This window comes from Halichoeres trimaculatus, unplaced genomic scaffold (assembly GCF_033239565.1).
Source record: "Halichoeres trimaculatus isolate MK-OKI-2021-1 unplaced genomic scaffold, fHalTri1.1 fHalTri1_scaffold_12, whole genome shotgun sequence".
Lineage (NCBI taxonomy): Eukaryota > Metazoa > Chordata > Actinopteri > Labriformes > Labridae > Halichoeres > Halichoeres trimaculatus.
The window spans coordinates 13,241,310-13,260,518 of record NW_027437190.1 but is presented as its reverse complement, the minus strand read 5'-3'; the positions used below and the strand labels follow the sequence as shown (position 1 = coordinate 13,260,518).

Here is a 19,209-nt window from a genome sequence, read left to right as displayed (position 1 = left end):
GTCAAAATACTATGACACCACTTAATAGACAATAAATCCAAAACAGGTTGACTATAATACATACCTAAATGTAGCCCTCTTTGTATTTGCGTTGTCTTTTGTATCACTAGTTAGGTAACGCATTTAAGGCTGAGGTCATTTATTTGATTAATATTAAAAGATAATCTACATGTGCATGTGAGTTTGGTAAATTCACTGAGATTAACTGAGGACAGCAGGCAGTGTGCAGCTCATTTATTTTCACCCATCCCATCAAAAAGCCGCAGACACCTCCGAGCCAAAACAGCGTACCATTACCTTAAATTAGAATACATAAATAAAAGCTGTTTGCCTATCAACAGTTGCTGATGTACACATTCCAACTTACCGAAGTACACGCTGGTTTACAAAGACACTGACAATGTTTTGTTTTTCTCAAAATCTATGCATTAATTGAGGCTTGTATTTTACAGTTCACCGTCACATTGTCCTTTAACCAGGACCGAATTCAAGCCTTTGCATAACCAAGCAGGAGTAAACTCTGTTAGAGTGTGAGAGGAGTCCGTAAGGAGATTTACTGTATACTATTTACAATGTGGTTGACAGAGCTTGTTCAAATCAAATCAGACAATCAAAATCAACAGAACATCTAAAAGCTGTTTTTAAACATTCATATTCATGTGCCATTCCCAGAAAGAAACAAAAAACAAAACATAAAAAATAGACAAGAACAGAGCTGGTTTTATCATCCCTTCCACCCTAGAACACTGCAACTTTCTGTTTTTCAAGGTTTAGCCCTTAGCTCCTCTTTGTCACAAAACAACCCCCTGACCAGAAAAGCAACAAACACAAGCTTTTGGGAAAATACATGCTCATTTCTCAAACACACTTAGTCACATCTGCACGCACACAAACACACCAAGTCGCCCCCCCCCCCCCCCCCCCCCCCCCACGCCCCCTTCAGCTTCAGCCAACTCCAGTTTAAACAATCACTGTTACCTCCGGGCCTGTAGAGAGGCTCCTTTCCTCCATCTGGAGGACAAAGACTGAACAACATAGAGCTTCTGCTCCACTGAATTTCACATTTAAAATCCTCTCACCATATCACGATTGTATTTTGCAGCTTTTAAAAAACAAAAACTCTCTGTTGTTGTCAAGTAAAAAGCAACAGAGCACTAAGATGCTTGTTTATCTTCTGTGAGCTCAAAAGAAAAAAGCAACAGAACCATGACACTACACCCAATCCAGAAACTGTACAATGTTAAGAAGCATTGAAGGTGCCTGTAGTTCTTTTTGTAATGATTCAGTAAACAAACACAATAAAAGTCGACGATTTCTCATCGTGTCACGTGAGTCTCTCTCTCTCTCTGTTCATCAGTTCTTGTAATAATGGAGAGACCAGGATGGTTGAGGGGTCCATGGATGTTTTTTAGGATGATGGCTTCCACTTGTTTCTCTTCACTTGTAGCTGCACTTTCTGCAGACTTCCTTGGATGGGACCCCTTCAGGCTGATTTTCATCAAAAGTCTTCAGCTCAGCGTTGATGAAACTGAAGCAGAGGTAATGGCTCTTACTCCTCGTCTGCATTCTTTAACATGAGGATGGAGTTGTAGATTTTCAGGGCAGGTCCCAACTTGATGGACAGAATCTTGACGATGTCTGCCTGTGTGAGCAGAAGGAAGGCCTCGCCATCGATTTGCTGTAGAGACAACAAAATTGTTTGCTTCAATTTTTTTTCCAGCTATTCTATGCAGAATTCTTTGTTTTATGGCAAGTCGCTTTTTTAGCAGCTCAAAAGTCTTGTGTCTAGCTTTTAGATTCACTTATAACAGTTTTTTTAATCAGCTTTTTTGCACATTTTTCACTGATTAACAGTTCAACTATGACTTCAAGAATGTAAATCATCTTAAAAGCAAAAACGGTCGTGTCTCTGTCATGAACTATGTCAATAAACACTGTTTTAATAGAGGTGAGAAAGTAACCGCTCCCTGTGGGTTCATTACTGGGTCTGACAAAATCAAATGCAGTAGAAACCTGTTGTAAAAACAACACTGACGAACCAGCTTTTAAAGTTGAAATAGTGAGTGAACACAGCTGCTTGTTTTCTTGTCCAGCAGTTGTGGATCAACATTGTCTTTTTATTTGTTGGTATCCAAAAGCTCCTCAATCAGACTGTGTCAGGCCTCTTTTTCACAAACTGTTTAGTGAAATCCTCAGAAAAAAGGAAGTTTGATTTCTGATGTTGAAACAGCATTGCATTCATTTATTTATTTATTTCAGGAGAACTTTGGAGGTACAAACTGTTGAAACTAAGTCAATCTTTTTCCCAGGTAGTCAAAATCATAATGTATATTTGAAGATGCAGTTTTATTTTACACGCTGTTAAAGTCAGACACCAGACTGCACAGCAAGCAGTAAAAGCTATACACATGTATTGAACTGATTGAGTCAGTGCTTATGTAATGTATCCACCCATGTGTGTACCTTATGTATTTGCTCTGATGCTCTAGCATCTATGCACTATGCTAAAAACAGAGACAAGTGTGTTCCTCTATACATGATTTCAAAACCAAAATGAGTGATATAAACCCCACTGTTTACGTAACACTTATTTTACTCACAACTTCTAAAAAGAAGTCAAGAAAAGGGGCAGAGAGGCTCAGGCTTGTGTTAAATCTTATGAGCTTGTCAGTGGGTTAATGAGTAGTTTAGAAATTAGGTGGATGAAATACCATTGTATGTTTTAAAACTGGGAGCTACAAAGCAACTTTTTTTTTGTTTTTAAACTTTTTTAGTTTATTTTTGTTGTATGTCCTTTTTGATTCTTATCAGTTCAGTTGAGCTATTTAAAACAAGAGAGTACGAAGAAGCTCACCTCTGTCTTAAATGTAGCAGCATGCTCTTTACATCCTGGCAATCCTTTGACAAAACCTGCAACCTGATAAGCAAACAGAGAAACTTTGGAGCAGGCTACAGAAAACAGGATGTTGCAGTAAACAGCTCTTCATCAGCTTATCTCACAAGTCTTCATTAAACTCAGGTGTTAACTCAACCTGCAGAAGTATCAACTATAAATCTCTCCTTTGTTAAACATAAACACTTCGCTTGAACAACTGTCTGCCTTTATGTCGGATGACTCAATGAGGAGTGTGTGTCTGCTTTTCATGTGTGCGAGCATGTCTGACCTCCTCAGCACTCCAAGTGGCCACTCTCTTGGCAGTCAGCCCCAGGACCTCAGGCAGCAGCTGGCAGTGTTTGTCCCAGCAGAGAGCCACCCGGTGAGGGGGGGAGGCGGAGAGGCCTGGGGAGAACACTGATTCGTGGAGAGCCTGCTGGAGAGAGATCGCATCCGGAGAGGCTGAAAGGATGAAAAAGGAGGAGAGAAGTCATTTGGAGTGAGATGGTGATTAAACCCTCTTTTATAGAGTCATCAAAATTATACACGCACCTTTACTGTCTCCTATCTCCTCTTTTACGTAGTGCATCTTAAGGTATTTAGGAACTGGAGCACTTCTGTAACATAAAAGAACTAAAAAGTCAGGAGTCACTTTCTTAACCAAGGGAACATTTTCCTAAACTTGGTTTGATGGTTTCTGTACCGTTTAGGCCTTGTTCCATTGTGGCTTTGCTCGCTGGCTCCACCTAGTGGCTCTGACTGGATGTTGCGCCCTGAACGCTCACTTTCCAATGTCGCTGGTTTCCTAGCAACACAGATAACCCGCTCTCAGGTACAGTCCAGTGGATAGAGATGAATGTAAAACAGAGATAGGAGTTCTCTTGGGAGCCCTTCTTAGGCGTGTTAATACTTTATGGAGTGATGGCTGCGAGTGTTCTGCAGCAAACCTGTTCTGGGGGTCTTCAGCTCCTTCTAGCTGCTCCGGTGCAGAGGAAGTAGGTGTGGTAGTGGCTGTTTGAGAATCAGGGCGTCGACCTCGAGGCTGAGGTCCACTGAGGGCTGGAGGTCGTTCCCCACTGAGGCGATCTGGCAGCAAGCCTTCCTTGTTCAAGTTCATCTCCGAGTATGGACAGCTCACCTGACTGCACACATGAAGAGAGAAACTTTATTTTTACTTGCCTGAAACAACACAGTCTACTGCACAGCCCTCTTTATTAGAAGCTCTGCATTTTCACGGGTTACGACTAATAGAAGGAGAAGCAGCTAAAGAAATCACCCTAAAGACTCATAACTCCCACACAAACACAAGCAACACATTTACACGGCTGGCAGCCCACATGGGTATAAATGACATTTGAGAATACAGACTCTTGCCTCTCCTGTGATTGTGGAATTCAGTCCCTAAACATTAATAACATTGAGCTGAGGTTTAATTATTTATGCTTTTGCTTGAAATAATGCAGCAAAGATAAAGACAGCAGCAAAGTTATAGAGTTTGGATGTAGAAAAGTAAATCAGAAACTATTGCACCACCACAAGATTATACTCAAACATGCATTCACTTTAAATACTGTGACTTTTTGTTAAATCTAATTTATGGAGTTTGTAACATATTAGAATAAGATTTTAAATAACAGAAGAAGAAAAATGAAACAAAAACAAAGAAACTGAGAAGACACAAAACCTGGTGGGTGCTACTAACGTGTAGTGCGTCCCATAGCGAGGCCCTCTAATGTGTCCCACCCCGTTACATCCTGGGGTGGGACATCCCTGTCCTGGGGCTGTCACTAATTCACTGGAGCCTGAAATATACACACAAAAACACACACAAGAGAGTGTTAACATAATCATGCAAACATCCTGGGACGCTATTTCCATCTTGACTTCATTACAGATTCACAACCACCTCCAGGAATGCAGAGACAAAGTGCTGACTCATCTGGATAAATTAAAGTTTTCTCCTGAGAAACTTGGGCTGACCTCACTGAATATCAGACGGAACTTTCAGAGAGAGGATGTCTCACCATTAGGATACTGTAGCGGGTGTCCGGTTTTCTGACACCAGCCAACAGGGTGCAGATCAGGGCAGTCTGTTTCCACCCAGTAGTCATACTCTGAACTCCAGCCATCAAAATGAATCTGAGCGAGAAAGCCAAACACACTGGGAAAGTTAGACAAAAGCTAAGCACGCAGGGTTTCAAAACACATCTTTACAGGGACACGTCTTGCACCTTGAGTCGGTGGTCCTCTGTGTCCGTTATGGTTGTAACCCTGATGAGCATAGGGTTCCTTTTGTCAACTGCTTCAACTTTCATCCCAAACTGGAAGCCATGTGGAGGTCTCTGCAACCACAGATCAGGACGCAACAGAACTGTTAACAACTGGATCTACATGTTCCACATGTTTATAATTTGACTGTGAGGGTATATTTGTACCGGTTTGAAAGCCCGAGCAGGAGCAGCTTGTGTGCCCGTCTCTTCCAGGTACTTCTCCCATGAGAAAGTCTTGGGCTGCTTATATTCTGGGGAGGGCAAAAAAGCACTCATTAGATCTACCCAACTATAAACATTTCACGCATTAATGTACTGATGTACTTCATGTGATTTGAACCCAACAGGGTATTAAAAGAACCTATAATGACCCACATGGGTCTTGGTCTGGTTCTTACCAGCGGGAGTGGTCAGAGTGAGCTTGGCCTCTTCACAGTAACCCACAGGGTGGATGTATGGACTGCTGGCATCACACCTTGACCAAGAAAAGAAATGGGGGTTAATAAGCTCGCAGTAAAAGAAATCCTTGTTTCCCACTTGTTCTCTGAGTCTCACCAGTAATCATACGTATCATCCCAGTTGTCAAAATGAATGAGCAATCGGTTGTCAACAACAGCAGCAATGGTTGCTACACAGACCAACGGCGGGTTCTTCCTGTCCACTGCCTCAAGCTTCATCCCTGCTCTAAATCCAGATGGCGTCACAGACTGGAGTAAAAAATAAATGATAATTAGCACATACAAACCTTAAATTTCTAAATACAATTTGGCTTTCTTGAGTTTACAGACTGTACTGACTACATACTGTGTTGAGGCTCTTAAAAAGGTGTTTTGGGGCTAGCTGACCCCTGCAGTTCTTCACATACATGCTCCAATTAAACTCTCCATCCTTACAGCCTGCAAGACAAAACGACTCGAGAAGTCAACTCTGAAGTCATGGGTAGATGTGTCACTTTGTGTCCCTGTTTGTGTATGTCTTCACCTTTTGGCAACAATAGTTTGTGTCCATTCTTCTCACACCAGCCTGCTGGTTTTATATCCCACGAGTCTGCGTTGGCCCAGAAGTCGTAGCACTCCGGGTAACCATCAAAGTGGAGTCTTATCCTGTAGCCTTGAATCTGAGGCACAAAAGTAATTCACACAAGCATAAGTCAAGTTCTAAATTACAAGCAGGGTTCAAAAAATGATCATTTTTTCTCTTAAAACAATCCACAAAAAAAAACCAGGAGCTGTACCTCTGCAACGGTAAGCACACAGAACAGAGATGGGTGAGATGGGTCGAGCCCCTCCAGCTTCATCCCCACCTTAAAGCTATTCCTGCTTTGTGGAAACGACTGGTGCTGTGAGACAAAGACACATCATAACAGAGTCATGCTTGGGCTTAACTGAGCACATACAAAAAGACCATCTGTTATGGTTTAAACACCTTTAATTGGCCGAGTATTGAGAGAAAAAGTACCTCTTTGAAAAGTTTTACAGGAGCAGCGATTGCCCTCTCCTCTTCCAAGTAAGCAGGCCAGCTCCATGCCCGTTTCTTATTGGATGGGGCAGTGACTGAAAAAACAATTGAAATGTATTCCATTTTAGATCATCTCCATTATGAGGACATCTTCCTCAAACTTGTCGTGTGAAAATGAGAGCCGAATGACATGATCTAATGAACCTCTCCCCCTAAAAAAGAAAGTAAGTTATAGGACAAGCTGCAAGAAGTTTCTTTCTCATCATAGCTACAGTGCTCCATTCACCAACAGCTTCTATAAGATATGATCCAAGGAATAAAATTGTCATCTATAGTTATATAGAACCCTGAAAGTCTTGAAATTAACGGACCTTGTCATTTTGCGATTCTAATTTGATAAAGAAATGATGTGAGTCGATGAAAGCAGGCTGACATACCCAGTTTGGCAATTTTGGCTCCTCTTCTGCCTTTAGTCGACTTAGCTTTTTCCTTTAGACAGGGAAATATGTTTATTTTCACAACTTCTCTCTATTTTCTCAATTTTCAATCAGTCTTCTGGTTTATCATGTCTTAAAATGAGAAATTTAAAGGGACAGAACATAGAAACAGGAGAGTTTCCTCCTTACCTCTGGTTCCTCTTGATTATCTTCCTCCTCATCACCAGAATCCATGTAGATCTTCCTCTTTTTGCGCACACGTTTCCCCAGCCTCTCACCCTCTACTGCTTGACTCTCTCTTGATTCACCTGGAGAGGACCTGCAGATCAGACAAACTTTGCTCAGAGAAAAATGGAAAATAAAGTCATCGGGACATGGAGAGAAAAAAAATATTGAGTCTTTACCTGCCACTGGAAGGTTGGGCACAAATGGAGCTACAGAATTTCCCCTGAAGGAGAGCATCCTGAGGAACACTGCTACCACATGCCCGACACCTTGACAGCTCCCCATTTGGACCGCTATCTGCTGCATTAGAGCCAACTTCAACACTAGGACCAACCTCCACACTGGGGCCCTCCATACTTGGCCCCTCCTCTAAAGACAGAAGCACAGGGCGGGGGGCTGGGGGACAAAACAAATGCTTGAAACAGTATACTTGACAAAACAGCTTATATATTAAAACCAACATGTTATTGATAAAGACAGTGCTGAAAGGGTTAAAGATAATCTGACATACCTTTACTCTGTGATGATCCTGGTTGAATCTGATTGGCTGGCACTGTGGTTGTACTCGTCTGTGATTGGCTCTCTGGTGGAGGGGTGGGAGTTTGGGACTGTGATGGGTCCAAGGTCTCTGAGTTAGGCTTTTTCTCCTGCCCTTTGACCTCTCCATCAGTGACAATCTCCAGGGTCCCAAACTCTGTCATGCGGAACTGAAAGAAAACAAAACCACTGAGTCAAGATAATTCTCCACCTTGATCTTGATTCGTCCTGAATCCAGATAAATGTAGTGAGTCGTGTAAAACCATTATACCAGTCCGTATGCTAAAAAAGCCAAACATCTACAACCTCTTCCAAAAGAGAAGACGAATATAACAGAGACTGTTAGTCTACACAAGAGTGTCATGAAGTGATTTCAGCTTTTTTCACTGGTTAGTGGGCTTAACAAGTTTGAAGAAATGGTGGAATTTTTAGTAAACTGACCCCCCTCTGCAACCTCAACTATGTTTCTATGGAACTCTGTGTTATCAGACTTGTACACAAACATTTCCACAACCAATGATAACAGAGGAAAGGCTTTAAAACTCCTCTCGTACCCTTATGTCACTGCCAGGTAGCGTGGCAATACCGTCCTTCCAGTCCAGAGCACCCATCATGTCAAACTCAGCTCCCTGTGAGGGGCCATCATTGGGTGGAGTGTCAGTCATCACCACTCCTCCTTTATCGCCAACCTGAAAACACAGAGACAAGCCCTATATATTGACAACTTCAAAAAAAAATTACAAAAAAACGAGCTTGGTGGATTGTGTTTACATTGTGTCCTGCCCAGTGTGTTTCCTACGCTGATTCTCACAGTGCAGCAGCTGCCTGAATGGTTTTACTTTGAGAAAGCTCACGACGGCAATCGCAGCTTCTACCTGCTCTGGTAAACAGCGTACCTTAACATCACCGCTAGATGGAGACTGTGTGCTGGCTTGCAGGATACACCATGCAGTTAGGTTTCAGACAAAACAGTCAGAAATATTATTGTTTTGCCAGTCAACAAACAGAGAAATGCGTGCACAAATGATCCCATCAGACTAAACATTAATCGGGATCAATAACAAACATGGGGAATTGTGTCTAAACTTTAAGTTAACCATACAAGTTCATCTTTTCCTTGTTTTAACAGTATCTCTGGAAACCGCTTGTTTGTCCGGTTGTGAATAAGCGTGAGGGTAGTTTGATTAACAATTTCAATGAAAACACTGTTTTCTGCACTGACCAGCCAAACTTAATAGCATTTTAATGCGACGAATGTTACGATATAACGTTTTAGTCCTGACGCATGTTCAACACTGAAATAATGTGTTATTTTCCCTTTGCATGTAGGTCATAACTGTGTTAAAAGTATAGAACAGCCCAGACTTATAGATGCTGACTAAGTTTAAGATTGCACTTAGTACCTCAGTTTTATTCTAGCCATAAATAAAGTGTATGTAAGAGCGCCCATGATTAGCATTCGTCTTATACAAAATGGCGGAGCATAGGAAGAGGCCACCAACACGTTTAAACTATGTAAATTACTCAAGTTACCCATCTAAACAAATCATGCAACGCCGGTACGTGTCGAACAAAAGCAAATGCGTGCTGTGTAATTTCCTGACTAAGTGTTTTCCTTCACTCGGGTTATTTTCTTCACTTTCCCCTTGTCACGGAATGTCAGCCCAGGTTGCTAGCTAGTGCTGACATGAAGCTAACAGCCAGCTAGCTCCACTCCGTACAAGTGAACCGAGGATTGCTAGACGGCTAGCCGTAGCATTGTGACTGGATGCAGCCAGCTAAGGACAATCTGTAATAAATAAGTTTCCCGGTTAATAACAATGGGAAAAACGCATTTTGCAAAATGTCAATGTTATGCACAATAAAAAAACAAACTGGCAATATCACTGTCCCACTGTTACGAGCTTTTGCATTGTTGCTTGAATTATTTCTTCAATAGAAACTTGAAAAAAAACGATTTATACTCGCCGTTTTAAATCAGACTGGAAATAGCATGAAGTAGCGCTAATCAGAAAAACGTAAATCAGACTTTCAAAATTTGCCTCCGTTTAAGTCAATCACTAAGTATTAACGCCCGTTGTGTTAAAAATGTGGAACTCACCTCGTTTCTGTTTTAACTCTTATTTAGAGCTGGATAGAAGGATGCGCATGCGTACAAGATGCGCTGCCTGACAACTTTGGGTCTCGGAAAAGTTCACTTTACTATCCGTGGTCAATACTTAGCCTGTTTGCACGTTAAACACGCCCAAAACTCGATTTACTGCCAATATAACGAATACTGCCACTAGGTTGGAGCACGTAACCCTCCCTTGCTTACTGCAACCTCAGAAGTGTGTCCCCCCCAGAAGTACGAGTGTGTATCAATGGAGCGCAGGAACCGCAGTGTCTTCCATTACGACCGTTGAGGAGCGGTTGGGTTCCTTCTGGTCTAACTATCTGTTTAATCCTCATTTTCGAACCACAGACGGCCATTTAACAACCCCTTTGTGTCGATGTGTGCAAAACGCGTAGAAGCATTAATCAGTTTGTGCACCGCAATGCTAACTCTAGGATTAAAAACTCGGGCCTGTTAAATTCTTGAAGTGCCATTTTCAATCAGAACAGTGCGAAATTGTTAACATGTACTAACTATTAAACTGGTATTGATTGTTGACATAGCTTTATTGCTACAGTTGTGCCGGTTCATACGCCGAAAGTATTTCAGAACCGGTAATCCCCAAGTCGAACAGGATGCCCAAACGTACCTATAGTTTGGACATCAAAATATGTCGTTGTTAGACATACGTAGGGCTGATGATAAAATAAATACTTAACTAGCACCAAGCGTCATGGTAAGACCTCAGTTGTTGTCTACTAAATGTCTGGTTAATTGCTAATCCACCAAATTCAACCGTGGCGGTTCGTATTTTCGCATTTATGGGCTCTTCAAATGTGGTATTTTGATTTTTTTCAGGTAAGGGTCAGAATTCCTAACACTTCTGTTTATCCAAATGATCAACAGCAGTCCTCCATTATGCAATCTCTCTCACATAGGGCGGTAATGGTAGCTCCGGTATAATAAAGCAACACATTTTATGAGCAAAAGGTAGTCATTCTTTTGATACAGATACACTCACTCAACACATAATATCACTGCATGTCGAGCGCGTCGGTTCTTGCTAACTGACACATAGTGGGATAAATCTTTATTTCAGTCAACAAAGGCCGTCCAGATATGAGGTGAATTGAGTTCAGTGCTTGGCACTGGAAGCGGCGGCGCAGGTTGTTTCATCTGTCGGTCGCTAGATGGCGAACGAAGTCCAGTTTTGTGAGGATTAACGGGGTCGAGTGTCGTGCTGCAGCTTGGATTATTGTGCAATTCAATATCTTGTAAAAACCATGAGATGGCATTCAAAGGCAAAGCGGTCGACTCAAAGGTAAGAGCTGATGTGTTGTAATGCCAGTGTAAGCTGCAAGTCCGTCATTTGGTTGGAAAATCGTTGCACGATTAAACAATGAAGATGATCGATATGGCTACAACTGGCATCAAGAACTACTGTGCTGTAGATATGAGCCTTCCTTATAGACTTTCATCCAGTGTTCATCCCTACTGCAGCCTGCTAGCCTTTATTTTAAGAGTGAGGGGGTTTGTGTGTGATGTCGCCTTTCGTGGAAAGTGTACACTGTTACCCATCAGACATATTGGTTACTTTGTCGTGTAATGTTCTTTCCCACAGACCGTACTCTACAATCTGCTGCTATGTCTGCTCATATTTTACTCTCTTTTCTACATGATCGGGAGTGTGTGTTTCGGTGCCTTCAGGTGAGAAGATTTCACACGCATGCGCACGACCACACACTAACGCAAACTAGCTTTTCAAAGCATCATGGTCAACCTCTCCTGACAGAAACATTAATTCAGACGTGATCTGTACAGTGTGTCTGACAAGTAACAAGAAACTTTGGCCACCCAAAGGAGAGTCAAAGACATCCCAGAATTTACAGACTAACTTTAAACATTTCAAACAAAGGCTTCTGTTTTAAAACGTGTGGGGAAAATGACATTATTTTCAATAATGACAGTGTTTTCCAAAACTGGTTACTGCCTCCATCAGACTGTACATCCTCTATCCTGGGCTACACATTTAACAACACCCATATTTCTATTCCTTCTGTATTGTACATACTTAATTGTAACCATAAATTATCTTCTGTAGTTGGTTATGTGTATCAAAACCTTATTTCTACTACTTCAAACTCTGCAAAGGTGCTTTTGGTGCCACTAAATATTCTACCACTCCTTTCCCTATACATATTACAAGTGCACATCAATCCTACCACTATTTTTTGTACTTGTCTAGACACTGGGCTGCATTTCTTTGCCTATGTGCTTTGCAAAAATGATAAAACTCAAGTCTTTCTAACTTTAACTATGTTAAATTTTTACATTTAATCTCCTTTGAAACACTCATTCAGGTTGGATAATTTTGATGGACTGATTCCATTTGACTTTAAGACCGAACCTGCTGAATCCAACTCCAAGTACTTGGGTGAGTCCATTAAATGTTGCCAACATTGTCAACTGTGACTGTAAACTTAAAAAAATTTAAACTTATTGTGTTGTTGGTCAATTCCAGTAAACCTCCTCTCTTTGGAGCTTACCTACTTTTGCAGTGGCCTCTTGTTTGCTGCAGTGGTGAGGAGGCGGGTTTGGGACTATGCCCTCACTGTCACCCTTTTGCATGTGATGATCACCAGCCTCGGTGAGTGGAAAGATAAATCTACAAGTATGTCTTCATGTGTATCCCAAATAAGTTGTGAAAAACAATGTTTCATTTCTCTGTTTTAGTGATGTTGGAGTTCCCCATGGTGTGGCAGTGGTGGCTGGCTTTGGGTAAAACAACAAACAATGAAAATGTGACTTCTGGGAGAAAAACCTGTAAGTTTTTGCTTTTGATATAAACCTGCCTAATTTGTTATTTTATTTTTCAACAGGTAGTGGCTTGTTTTTGATGATCTGCAATGGTCAGCTGATAGCGTACTTCACCTGCCAGAGTGACCAAAGCTATGCCTCCTTCAGCATCTACTGACAGAGAGGTGCAGGTTGTGTAAACTGTTTCATAACCAGCCTTGGGAGGTGAGCTGGAAATGATCAGGCCAGATGCTCTCTCTCTGTCTCTCTTTAGAAACAGCTAAAAGATGCTCCACAGTGATGGGCTTGTTCTTTTTATTACTTAAATAAAAAGAACTCCTCACCATCACACATGAAGTCGGAGCTGGGCCCAGTGTGTTTCAGTGTTGCCAACTGACATTCATCTTAATGTGTTTGCGTAAATCCTAAAAGGAAATGTCCTTTTGTATTTTGTCTACTCATGAACAATGCCTCTGTTGCTATGCAGGAATTCCAGTATTTTCAGCACCACTGTAAGCTGTGAATGTAAAAGCAGAATGGGAAAGTTGCAATATATGTCTGTTGTATGCTATTTTTGTACGTCAATGTAATGTTCTACACATTAAACAGACCAAAAATGAGTCTTTATTATGTTATTTTATGCAGAGGGTAGCTAAGACTTGTGAAACAGTGACCAGCCTATTTCACATAATGTACTAATGATAAAAAAAAATACAAGTATAAACTCATACTACTATTTAGTGTGTAACCAGAGGGACGTGCAGCTCAGTGCAATGCTAGTTTAAGAATATTTCCTCAAATGTTAAAAAAGGACTGATTTAAAAAATTCATAACAATAAATATTTAAACAAACACGCTCTCAGAGGATTTTGCGTGGTTATGAAACCGGCTCGACTGCCACATACTCCACAGGGTTCATGTAGGAGAAGCCTGGAAAGGCCTCGCTGTTCCCTCCCACCTGGCATCTCTCATTCACAGAGGCAGGGACAGGCAGATGAGTGAATTCAGGGTCGATGTAGCTGACGTCACATGGACTAGTCTAAAGAGGAGGCCTTGGGATTAAAACACACTCAGGTATGCAGTTTGATGAATAAAAAAAGAGGATTTAAATCACTTTTACCACATTTGGGATGAACGGGGGTCGAATTTTCCTGGCCAGAAGGTCGTCCCAGTTGATGGATGCAAAGAAGGGATGATCCTGCAGCTCCACCTGGTCACCGCTCCCCCCTAGGCGGCTGTTGACATCTCTCTGCAACAGTCCCTCCAGAAGCGAACGGGCAGCCTCAGAGACTCCACTGCGCAGCCTAAGAGGAGCGTGAAGAATGTTCTCAAACATCTCTGCCTTACTTTGGCTATAAAATGGAGGCTAGGAGAAAGGAAAAAGAATAAAGTTACATAGAAGTGGCAAAGGAGTTAATAAATTAAACAAAAAAGACGACTTCCTGTTTACTCACCAAGCCAAAAAGCATCTCAAACAGAACGGTGCCAAGACCCCACCAGTCCACTGCTGGACTGTACGGCTGGCCTTGTAGCACCTCTGGAGCAAGATACTCTGGGGTCCCACAGAATGTGTTCATAATCCCACCAATGGCCACCCCTTCTTTACAAAGGCCGAAATCAGTCAGCATTACGTGACCCTCACTGTCCAGTAGGATGTTCTCTGGCTTCAGGTCTCTGTTAAAGAAACAAATGGAGTTAGAATAATCTACAGGGCCCAGGAAATAATGTATTTAGGTTATTAAGTTTGTTCACTTTGTGAAGTAGGCCCCACCAACCCTTGCTTTTTATTTTTTATGTGACATCTGACAACATGGTGGTTTTTAGTCATCTAATTTTCTATGCAGCGCCCTCATTAAAGGGAGCATTTAGTTCCCTGCACGCATCAATTTAACATGTGGAGCATGTTCCAGCAGTGGGCAAAGAAAACTCTGGATAATGACTTTGCAATAACCTGTCTATGTTTGTGTGTGATGTTTGTTTTCTTTTAACCTATAAACGATGTCAAGAGAGTGGAGGTAGCCAAGCGCCATAAGCATCTCTGCAGCGTAGAAAGCAGCCCTGTGTTCTGGAAAGGACCCCTCTCTTTGAAGATGGTAGAAGAGCTGAGAATGAAAACACAAGAGTAACTACTAAGATTGCAAAAATGAGGAAAAAATAGACACAAAAGCAGCAACACGTAGACAGCTGTCGATTATTTAAGTCTAGTTTGGTGACTACAAGTTTCAAAATATCTCATACTAAGCTGTAGGTACATAGGTGACAGAAGTAGCATTAGAGCTCTGTTGTTTATATCTAAGGCCTTCATTGTTTTCTAATCACATGCTTCTGTTTTTCTGTTACCATTCATATGAGCTAATACTTATTTAAAAACAAAAAAAACAGTTTTTAATTGACCAATAGTTAACAGAGAGTAGTGATTTATGCACATACCTCCCCACCATTAACATAATCCAGGACAAAGTAGAGCATGTTTGATGTCTGAAAAGAGAAGTGGAGCCCTACAAGGAATGGATGTTGTAGTCCCTTCAGCAGTACGCTCCTCTCAACCATCACATGTCCCTGCTAAAGAGACACAACAGGCTCAGACTGGTTGACATGCAGGATGACATACAGACTTACAGAAAGACATGCATACAGACAGACAGACAGACAGGTGGATACCTCCTTCCTCTTGACAATCATCTGTTTCTGCAGCACTTTTACAGCATAATATCCTCCTTGTTTTCTGTGTTTTGCCAGAAGCACCTGCAAAAATTGTGTAAAAAATACATTTTATTCTCTGTTCTTAAAACACATTCAAAGCCAAAACATTAGATTTCAAATTAAAAAAACACTTACCTTTCCAAAGCTCCCTTTGCCAATAACTTTGATGTAGTCAAAATCAGAGGGTTTCATTCTGTCAGTACAATAACAGAAAATGTGCCTCAGATTTTAACCCAACAGCGACGAGGTTTACCCATGAACAATGTATCGTTTCAGTTGCAATAACTTAGTTTTGTGGAATACCAAATACAGAGCTATCTGGAGTCCCTCCTAAAACGTATTTCTTCATTTTTGAAAAGGGACATAACAATGAAAGAACAGCCAAAGTTATATAAATGTTTTTCTGGCAGGAGAAAACGACTTACTGTGAGCTTTCTGTGTTCACTGGGCTCTGAGAAGAGAAAACACATAGTGTCAGTGAGGTCAGATGGTCAGATTCAGTTTCACCTGTCAACACTCAGGAGTACTGACTTTAAAAAACCTTCCTCCACTGCATAACTTACCCTTGTGCCTTTCTCCCTCTTCTCTCGTCTCAATTTGTTCTCTCGCTGCAGGATTTTCTGAGGATCAAGGCTTCAGTGGGGAGGCCAAAAGCAGGATGTTATTCATCAAACATTATTTTAACTGTTTTCTTAAACTTACTCAATACAGGAAAGGAAGTGTGGGAAACATGAAACTAGTGTTGCTAGCTTACTGTTGGCAAAGCTTTTGGCTGGACACAAGTTTGTGTAGGAAGTCACTGAGGCCAACTTTCTTCCCCTTGAGCAGAGCTGTAAGACATTCAGGGAATTAGCAGCTAGACCCTTACATAAGAGCTCAACAGCTGTAATTAGCATTAGCCCCCGAGTGCTCACCCTGATATCAGCATCCTTTTACAGTTTAACAGGGTTTGATTATTTCTAATTACACTCATATTGATTTGTTTTACTATTAGATTTACCATTTCTTGTCAAACTTGCATTGCATTAAATTGCCACATTTTTAAAATTACCTTTCATCGTTTCTTTCAATATCGTTGTAATTATCACTTTGCGCCAATTGAAGCTTATCTGACGTTAAAACGTAACGTAAAGAAGCGTGTCAACCTGAACTTACCTGAGAAAAACGACATGAGCGCCCTCATCTTACTGTAGGTCATGGGACGCTCCTGAGTCACAGTCATCTGAGGGAGTATTTACTAACTATATTTGGAGCACATTAAAAGAAAAAAGTTGAAAAGAGGCAGAAAAGCTAGCCTATCTAGAAGCACAACCTTCCTGCTTGTCCCAAACTTTCAGCGCTACTGCTCAGCTTTGGATCACTGTCTAGACTGAGGTACTTGCACGGCTGCGTTCAAGTACCCTCGGATATCAGTGTGCTAGCATAAGGCTTTGCAACTAAGCAGGATACTTTGTAGGAGTCCTTTATATAACCTCACATTTCTGGCACCTATAATGTCACTCCAGCATTATTTACCACATTTCGACGACCCTCCTTTCATTTTGAATCAGTTTTATATTTAATAAAATAATGACAAGATTTGGATTACAGGTGCAATTGTTTTACATTTTATGGCTGTTTCTGCTTGGCACAAAAACTGTTTCTGTGTTGCTTTGTCACGTATAAACCGTCCATTTGTTAATCTCTAAATTGTTCAAATTGTTTATTTACACATTTGGACACTTGTCATATTTAAGAGGCTCCAGTATTTTTTACTGAATTACCTGTTGAAATACCAAAAGAACAAATGAAATATATTCAAATTCATTATAGTGACTCTGCCATTATGCTCTTTTTAGCATTGAATACAGCCATCATAAGGAGATTAAGGTCATTTTTTATTCAAAAAAGGAACACTGAAAAATGGACTTGCCCACTCAAGTCCAGACCTCAACCAAGTTGTAAAATACACTTGGCAGATCTCTAGTACATTCAAAGGTAAGCATTTGGCTTGAGTTACAGAAGGCATGGGCCAACATTAGTGTTGAAAGGTGGACATAGAAGCAGTAGGACTCACTTAATCTAAAATTTGTTGTGCTCACAGCTACCATCTGCATGTTCTATGCTCATTATTTTGTTAATGATCAAAAGAGGTCCAAACATTTTTCTGATCTGTCAGTTGTATTTACAATTTCGGCCACCACAGTACACAATATTTTTTTGTTAAAATTATACTCTGCAGAACATAAACCATCTTGTTAACTATACGTCTGGATTTTTTGTAACCCTTTCCAAGGGGACTGACACCAAGGAGTAAAGTGCAAAATAAACTAACTAACAAACACCCTGTTGTTGTACAGACAGGCTTCAAATTATCCAGCTATGAGGTTGACCAAAGTAAAAATATGTTCACTTTTCCTTAAAATGGCAACTGCACATCACAAAAGTCAACAAACTATCATTTTATGAAATAGACATAAGGAGTGTTTGTTTGTTTGTTTGCTTTTTTAAATAAACTTAAAACATAAAGGCATTATAGTCTTTGTGTTTAACATTTTTTAATGTTATACCTTTGTCTTTGTTGTTTTGAAACAATTGTACTGACTGCAAGAAAAATTTACCTACGGGTACAAATAAGGTAACCTAAACCTGAACCTGAACCTGTCTGAAAGGCACATTTACCAAGGGTTTATGGGCAGATAGTAATAATACTTGGCAGAAATGTTGATGTAATTATAGTTACAAGTAATTGTCTGGCTAGTATCAGCCAATCATTGCAGAATAATCACATGACTATATTTCAAGCTTAATATATGTATGCTGGTCACTTTAACAAAACAATGAAACTGGTGTTTAGAGGATATGATCTGTTGGTCCCTAAAGGCATCGCTCTGAGGTCTTGCCCCCTTGAGGTAAGTAGGACAGGGTGCTCATGAGCTCACTGCCTTGTAATGACACGGTCTGTGATGTAATTAATAACCAAAACGAGCCTTCAATACATCAGCTTGTGCCGTTCACAAATTACTTTTATAGCCTGAGATTTGCAGCTCACAGCTTCCTGTGGCCTTAAGGCAGTTAATAGGTCATACTACATGTGTGCATTTCATGACAGCATTCCAGCACATGACCGCATACTTTCTTTCTGCCTGACTCATGTGGCTTGTGCACGCATGTGACATATCGGGGCCTGTCCACACCACCACAGACCTACTTTTATGGTGGTGATATATGACCAAACTCCAGTCTCAGCAGCTAGCCTGGTTGTCTTTATCACAACAGTTCTTGACCTCCAGATTAACATAGACACTGCATAGATTGGCATAAATTCAATTTTAACATGTGATTATGTAAGCAACTGACATGGAGTGGGAAATGCTCCAAAGAGGCACAGTAAGCAGCCAGCATATTTTTGAGGGAAAAGCAGACGAAAGTACTGCTAATAATCATGTATAAAAGAAAGCGGGATTAACTGAGCCTTGTAAATAATAATAAAAATAAAATGAAACAAAGGTAATGCCAAAATTTAACAGGAAGTATTGCTGTTGACAAAAAAACAGTAATGAAAAAGTGTCCCTGTAATCCAGTCAGAATAAGAGGGTGTGAATGAGATAAATGGGACATGTGGTGCAGTTTGTCCCTGTGTCTCTGAGTCTAAATTTGGAGTTGCAGGGAAGAGTTAGAACAGGGTGTCTTCATTACAGTTGCAGAAAACTGATCCTTGAACAGCAACAGGGGGGAGGTTCCTCTCTGTTACAGTGGAAGCGAGAAACACCCCCTCCCTTACCCACCTGTCACCCCAAAGTGAACTGGTCTCTGCTAGTTTGACACCTCTTG

At 41.0% G+C, this 19,209-nt stretch overlaps 3 protein-coding genes across 6 annotated transcripts; 1 reads left to right on the top strand and 2 right to left on the bottom strand.

Annotated features, from left to right (window-relative positions):
• Positions 1–122: 122 nt before the first annotated feature.
• Positions 123–10,263, bottom strand: l3mbtl1b (L3MBTL histone methyl-lysine binding protein 1b). Of its 4 annotated transcripts, none has more exons than XM_074683783.1 (22): positions 9,771–9,887; positions 8,357–8,491; positions 7,777–7,972; positions 7,445–7,661; positions 7,230–7,359; positions 7,041–7,092; positions 6,604–6,698; positions 6,380–6,484; positions 6,127–6,262; positions 5,950–6,041; positions 5,701–5,852; positions 5,544–5,620; positions 5,311–5,396; positions 5,107–5,217; positions 4,900–5,014; positions 4,560–4,677; positions 3,823–4,017; positions 3,579–3,680; positions 3,428–3,492; positions 3,165–3,337; positions 2,855–2,917; positions 123–1,678 (listed from the first exon to the last, which is right to left on the bottom strand). In XM_074683783.1, exons 2-22 carry the CDS (start codon positions 8,465–8,467, stop codon positions 1,550–1,552), a joined length of 2,520 nt encoding a protein of 839 aa, XP_074539884.1. In that variant the 5' UTR covers positions 8,468–8,491; positions 9,771–9,887; the 3' UTR covers positions 123–1,549. The 4 variants fall into 4 exon arrangements, with proteins under 4 accessions (XP_074539884.1, XP_074539885.1, XP_074539883.1 ...); XM_074683784.1 differs by lacking the exon at positions 9,771–9,887 and adding an exon at positions 8,574–8,718; XM_074683782.1 differs by lacking the exon at positions 9,771–9,887 and adding an exon at positions 9,904–10,263 and having other exon boundaries at positions 199–1,678.
• A 561-nt stretch (positions 10,264–10,824) lies between these two features.
• On the top strand, positions 10,825–13,346 carry LOC141800702 (putative transmembrane protein 244). The gene is made up of 6 exons (XM_074683415.1): positions 10,825–11,218; positions 11,519–11,604; positions 12,258–12,331; positions 12,419–12,544; positions 12,631–12,675; positions 12,777–13,346. The coding sequence occupies exons 1-6, from the start codon at positions 11,186–11,188 to the stop codon at positions 12,869–12,871; spliced, it is 459 nt and encodes a 152-aa protein (XP_074539516.1). The 5' UTR covers positions 10,825–11,185; the 3' UTR covers positions 12,872–13,346.
• A 95-nt stretch (positions 13,347–13,441) lies between these two features.
• On the bottom strand, positions 13,442–16,807 carry sgk2b (serum/glucocorticoid regulated kinase 2b). Its single transcript, XM_074683414.1, has 11 exons — positions 16,552–16,807; positions 16,151–16,226; positions 15,960–16,029; positions 15,822–15,847; positions 15,532–15,589; positions 15,355–15,438; positions 15,124–15,255; positions 14,683–14,795; positions 14,148–14,367; positions 13,814–14,059; positions 13,442–13,732 (listed from the first exon to the last, which is right to left on the bottom strand). The coding sequence occupies exons 1-11, from the start codon at positions 16,616–16,618 to the stop codon at positions 13,571–13,573; spliced, it is 1,254 nt and encodes a 417-aa protein (XP_074539515.1). The 5' UTR covers positions 16,619–16,807; the 3' UTR covers positions 13,442–13,570.
• Positions 16,808–19,209: the final 2,402 nt, after the last annotated feature.

What these genes read in the sequence shown, in the direction of transcription:
- LOC141800702 (XM_074683415.1), top strand. Translation starts at nt 11,186, where the DNA reads ATGGCATTCAAAGGCAAAGCGGTCGACTCAAAG. An exon ending in ATCCAACTCCAAGTACTTGG is followed by an intron (nt 12,332 to 12,418) that starts GTGAGTCCATTA and finishes GGTCAATTCCAG; the next exon opens with TAAACCTCCTCTCTTTGGAG. An exon ending in GCAGTGGTGGCTGGCTTTGG is followed by an intron (nt 12,676 to 12,776) that starts GTAAAACAACAA and finishes ATTTTTCAACAG; the next exon opens with GTAGTGGCTTGTTTTTGATG.
- sgk2b (XM_074683414.1), bottom strand. Translation starts at nt 16,618, where the DNA reads ATGACTGTGACTCAGGAGCGTCCCATGACCTACAGTAAGATGAGGGCG. An exon ending in ATTATGTTAATGGTGGGGAG is followed by an intron (nt 14,796 to 15,123) that starts GTATGTGCATAA and finishes TTTCATTCTCAG; the next exon opens with CTCTTCTACCATCTTCAAAG. An exon ending in TCTCTTGACATCGTTTATAG is followed by an intron (nt 14,368 to 14,682) that starts GTTAAAAGAAAA and finishes TTTCTTTAACAG; the next exon opens with AGACCTGAAGCCAGAGAACA.
- l3mbtl1b (XM_074683782.1), bottom strand. Translation starts at nt 8,467, where the DNA reads ATGACTGACACTCCACCCAATGATGGCCCCTCACAGGGAGCTGAGTTT. An exon ending in CACTCTGACCACTCCCGCTG is followed by an intron (nt 5,397 to 5,543) that starts GTAAGAACCAGA and finishes TGCCCTCCCCAG; the next exon opens with AATATAAGCAGCCCAAGACT. An exon ending in ACGTTAGTAGCACCCACCAG is followed by an intron (nt 4,018 to 4,559) that starts GTTTTGTGTCTT and finishes TCATGTGTGCAG; the next exon opens with TCAGGTGAGCTGTCCATACT.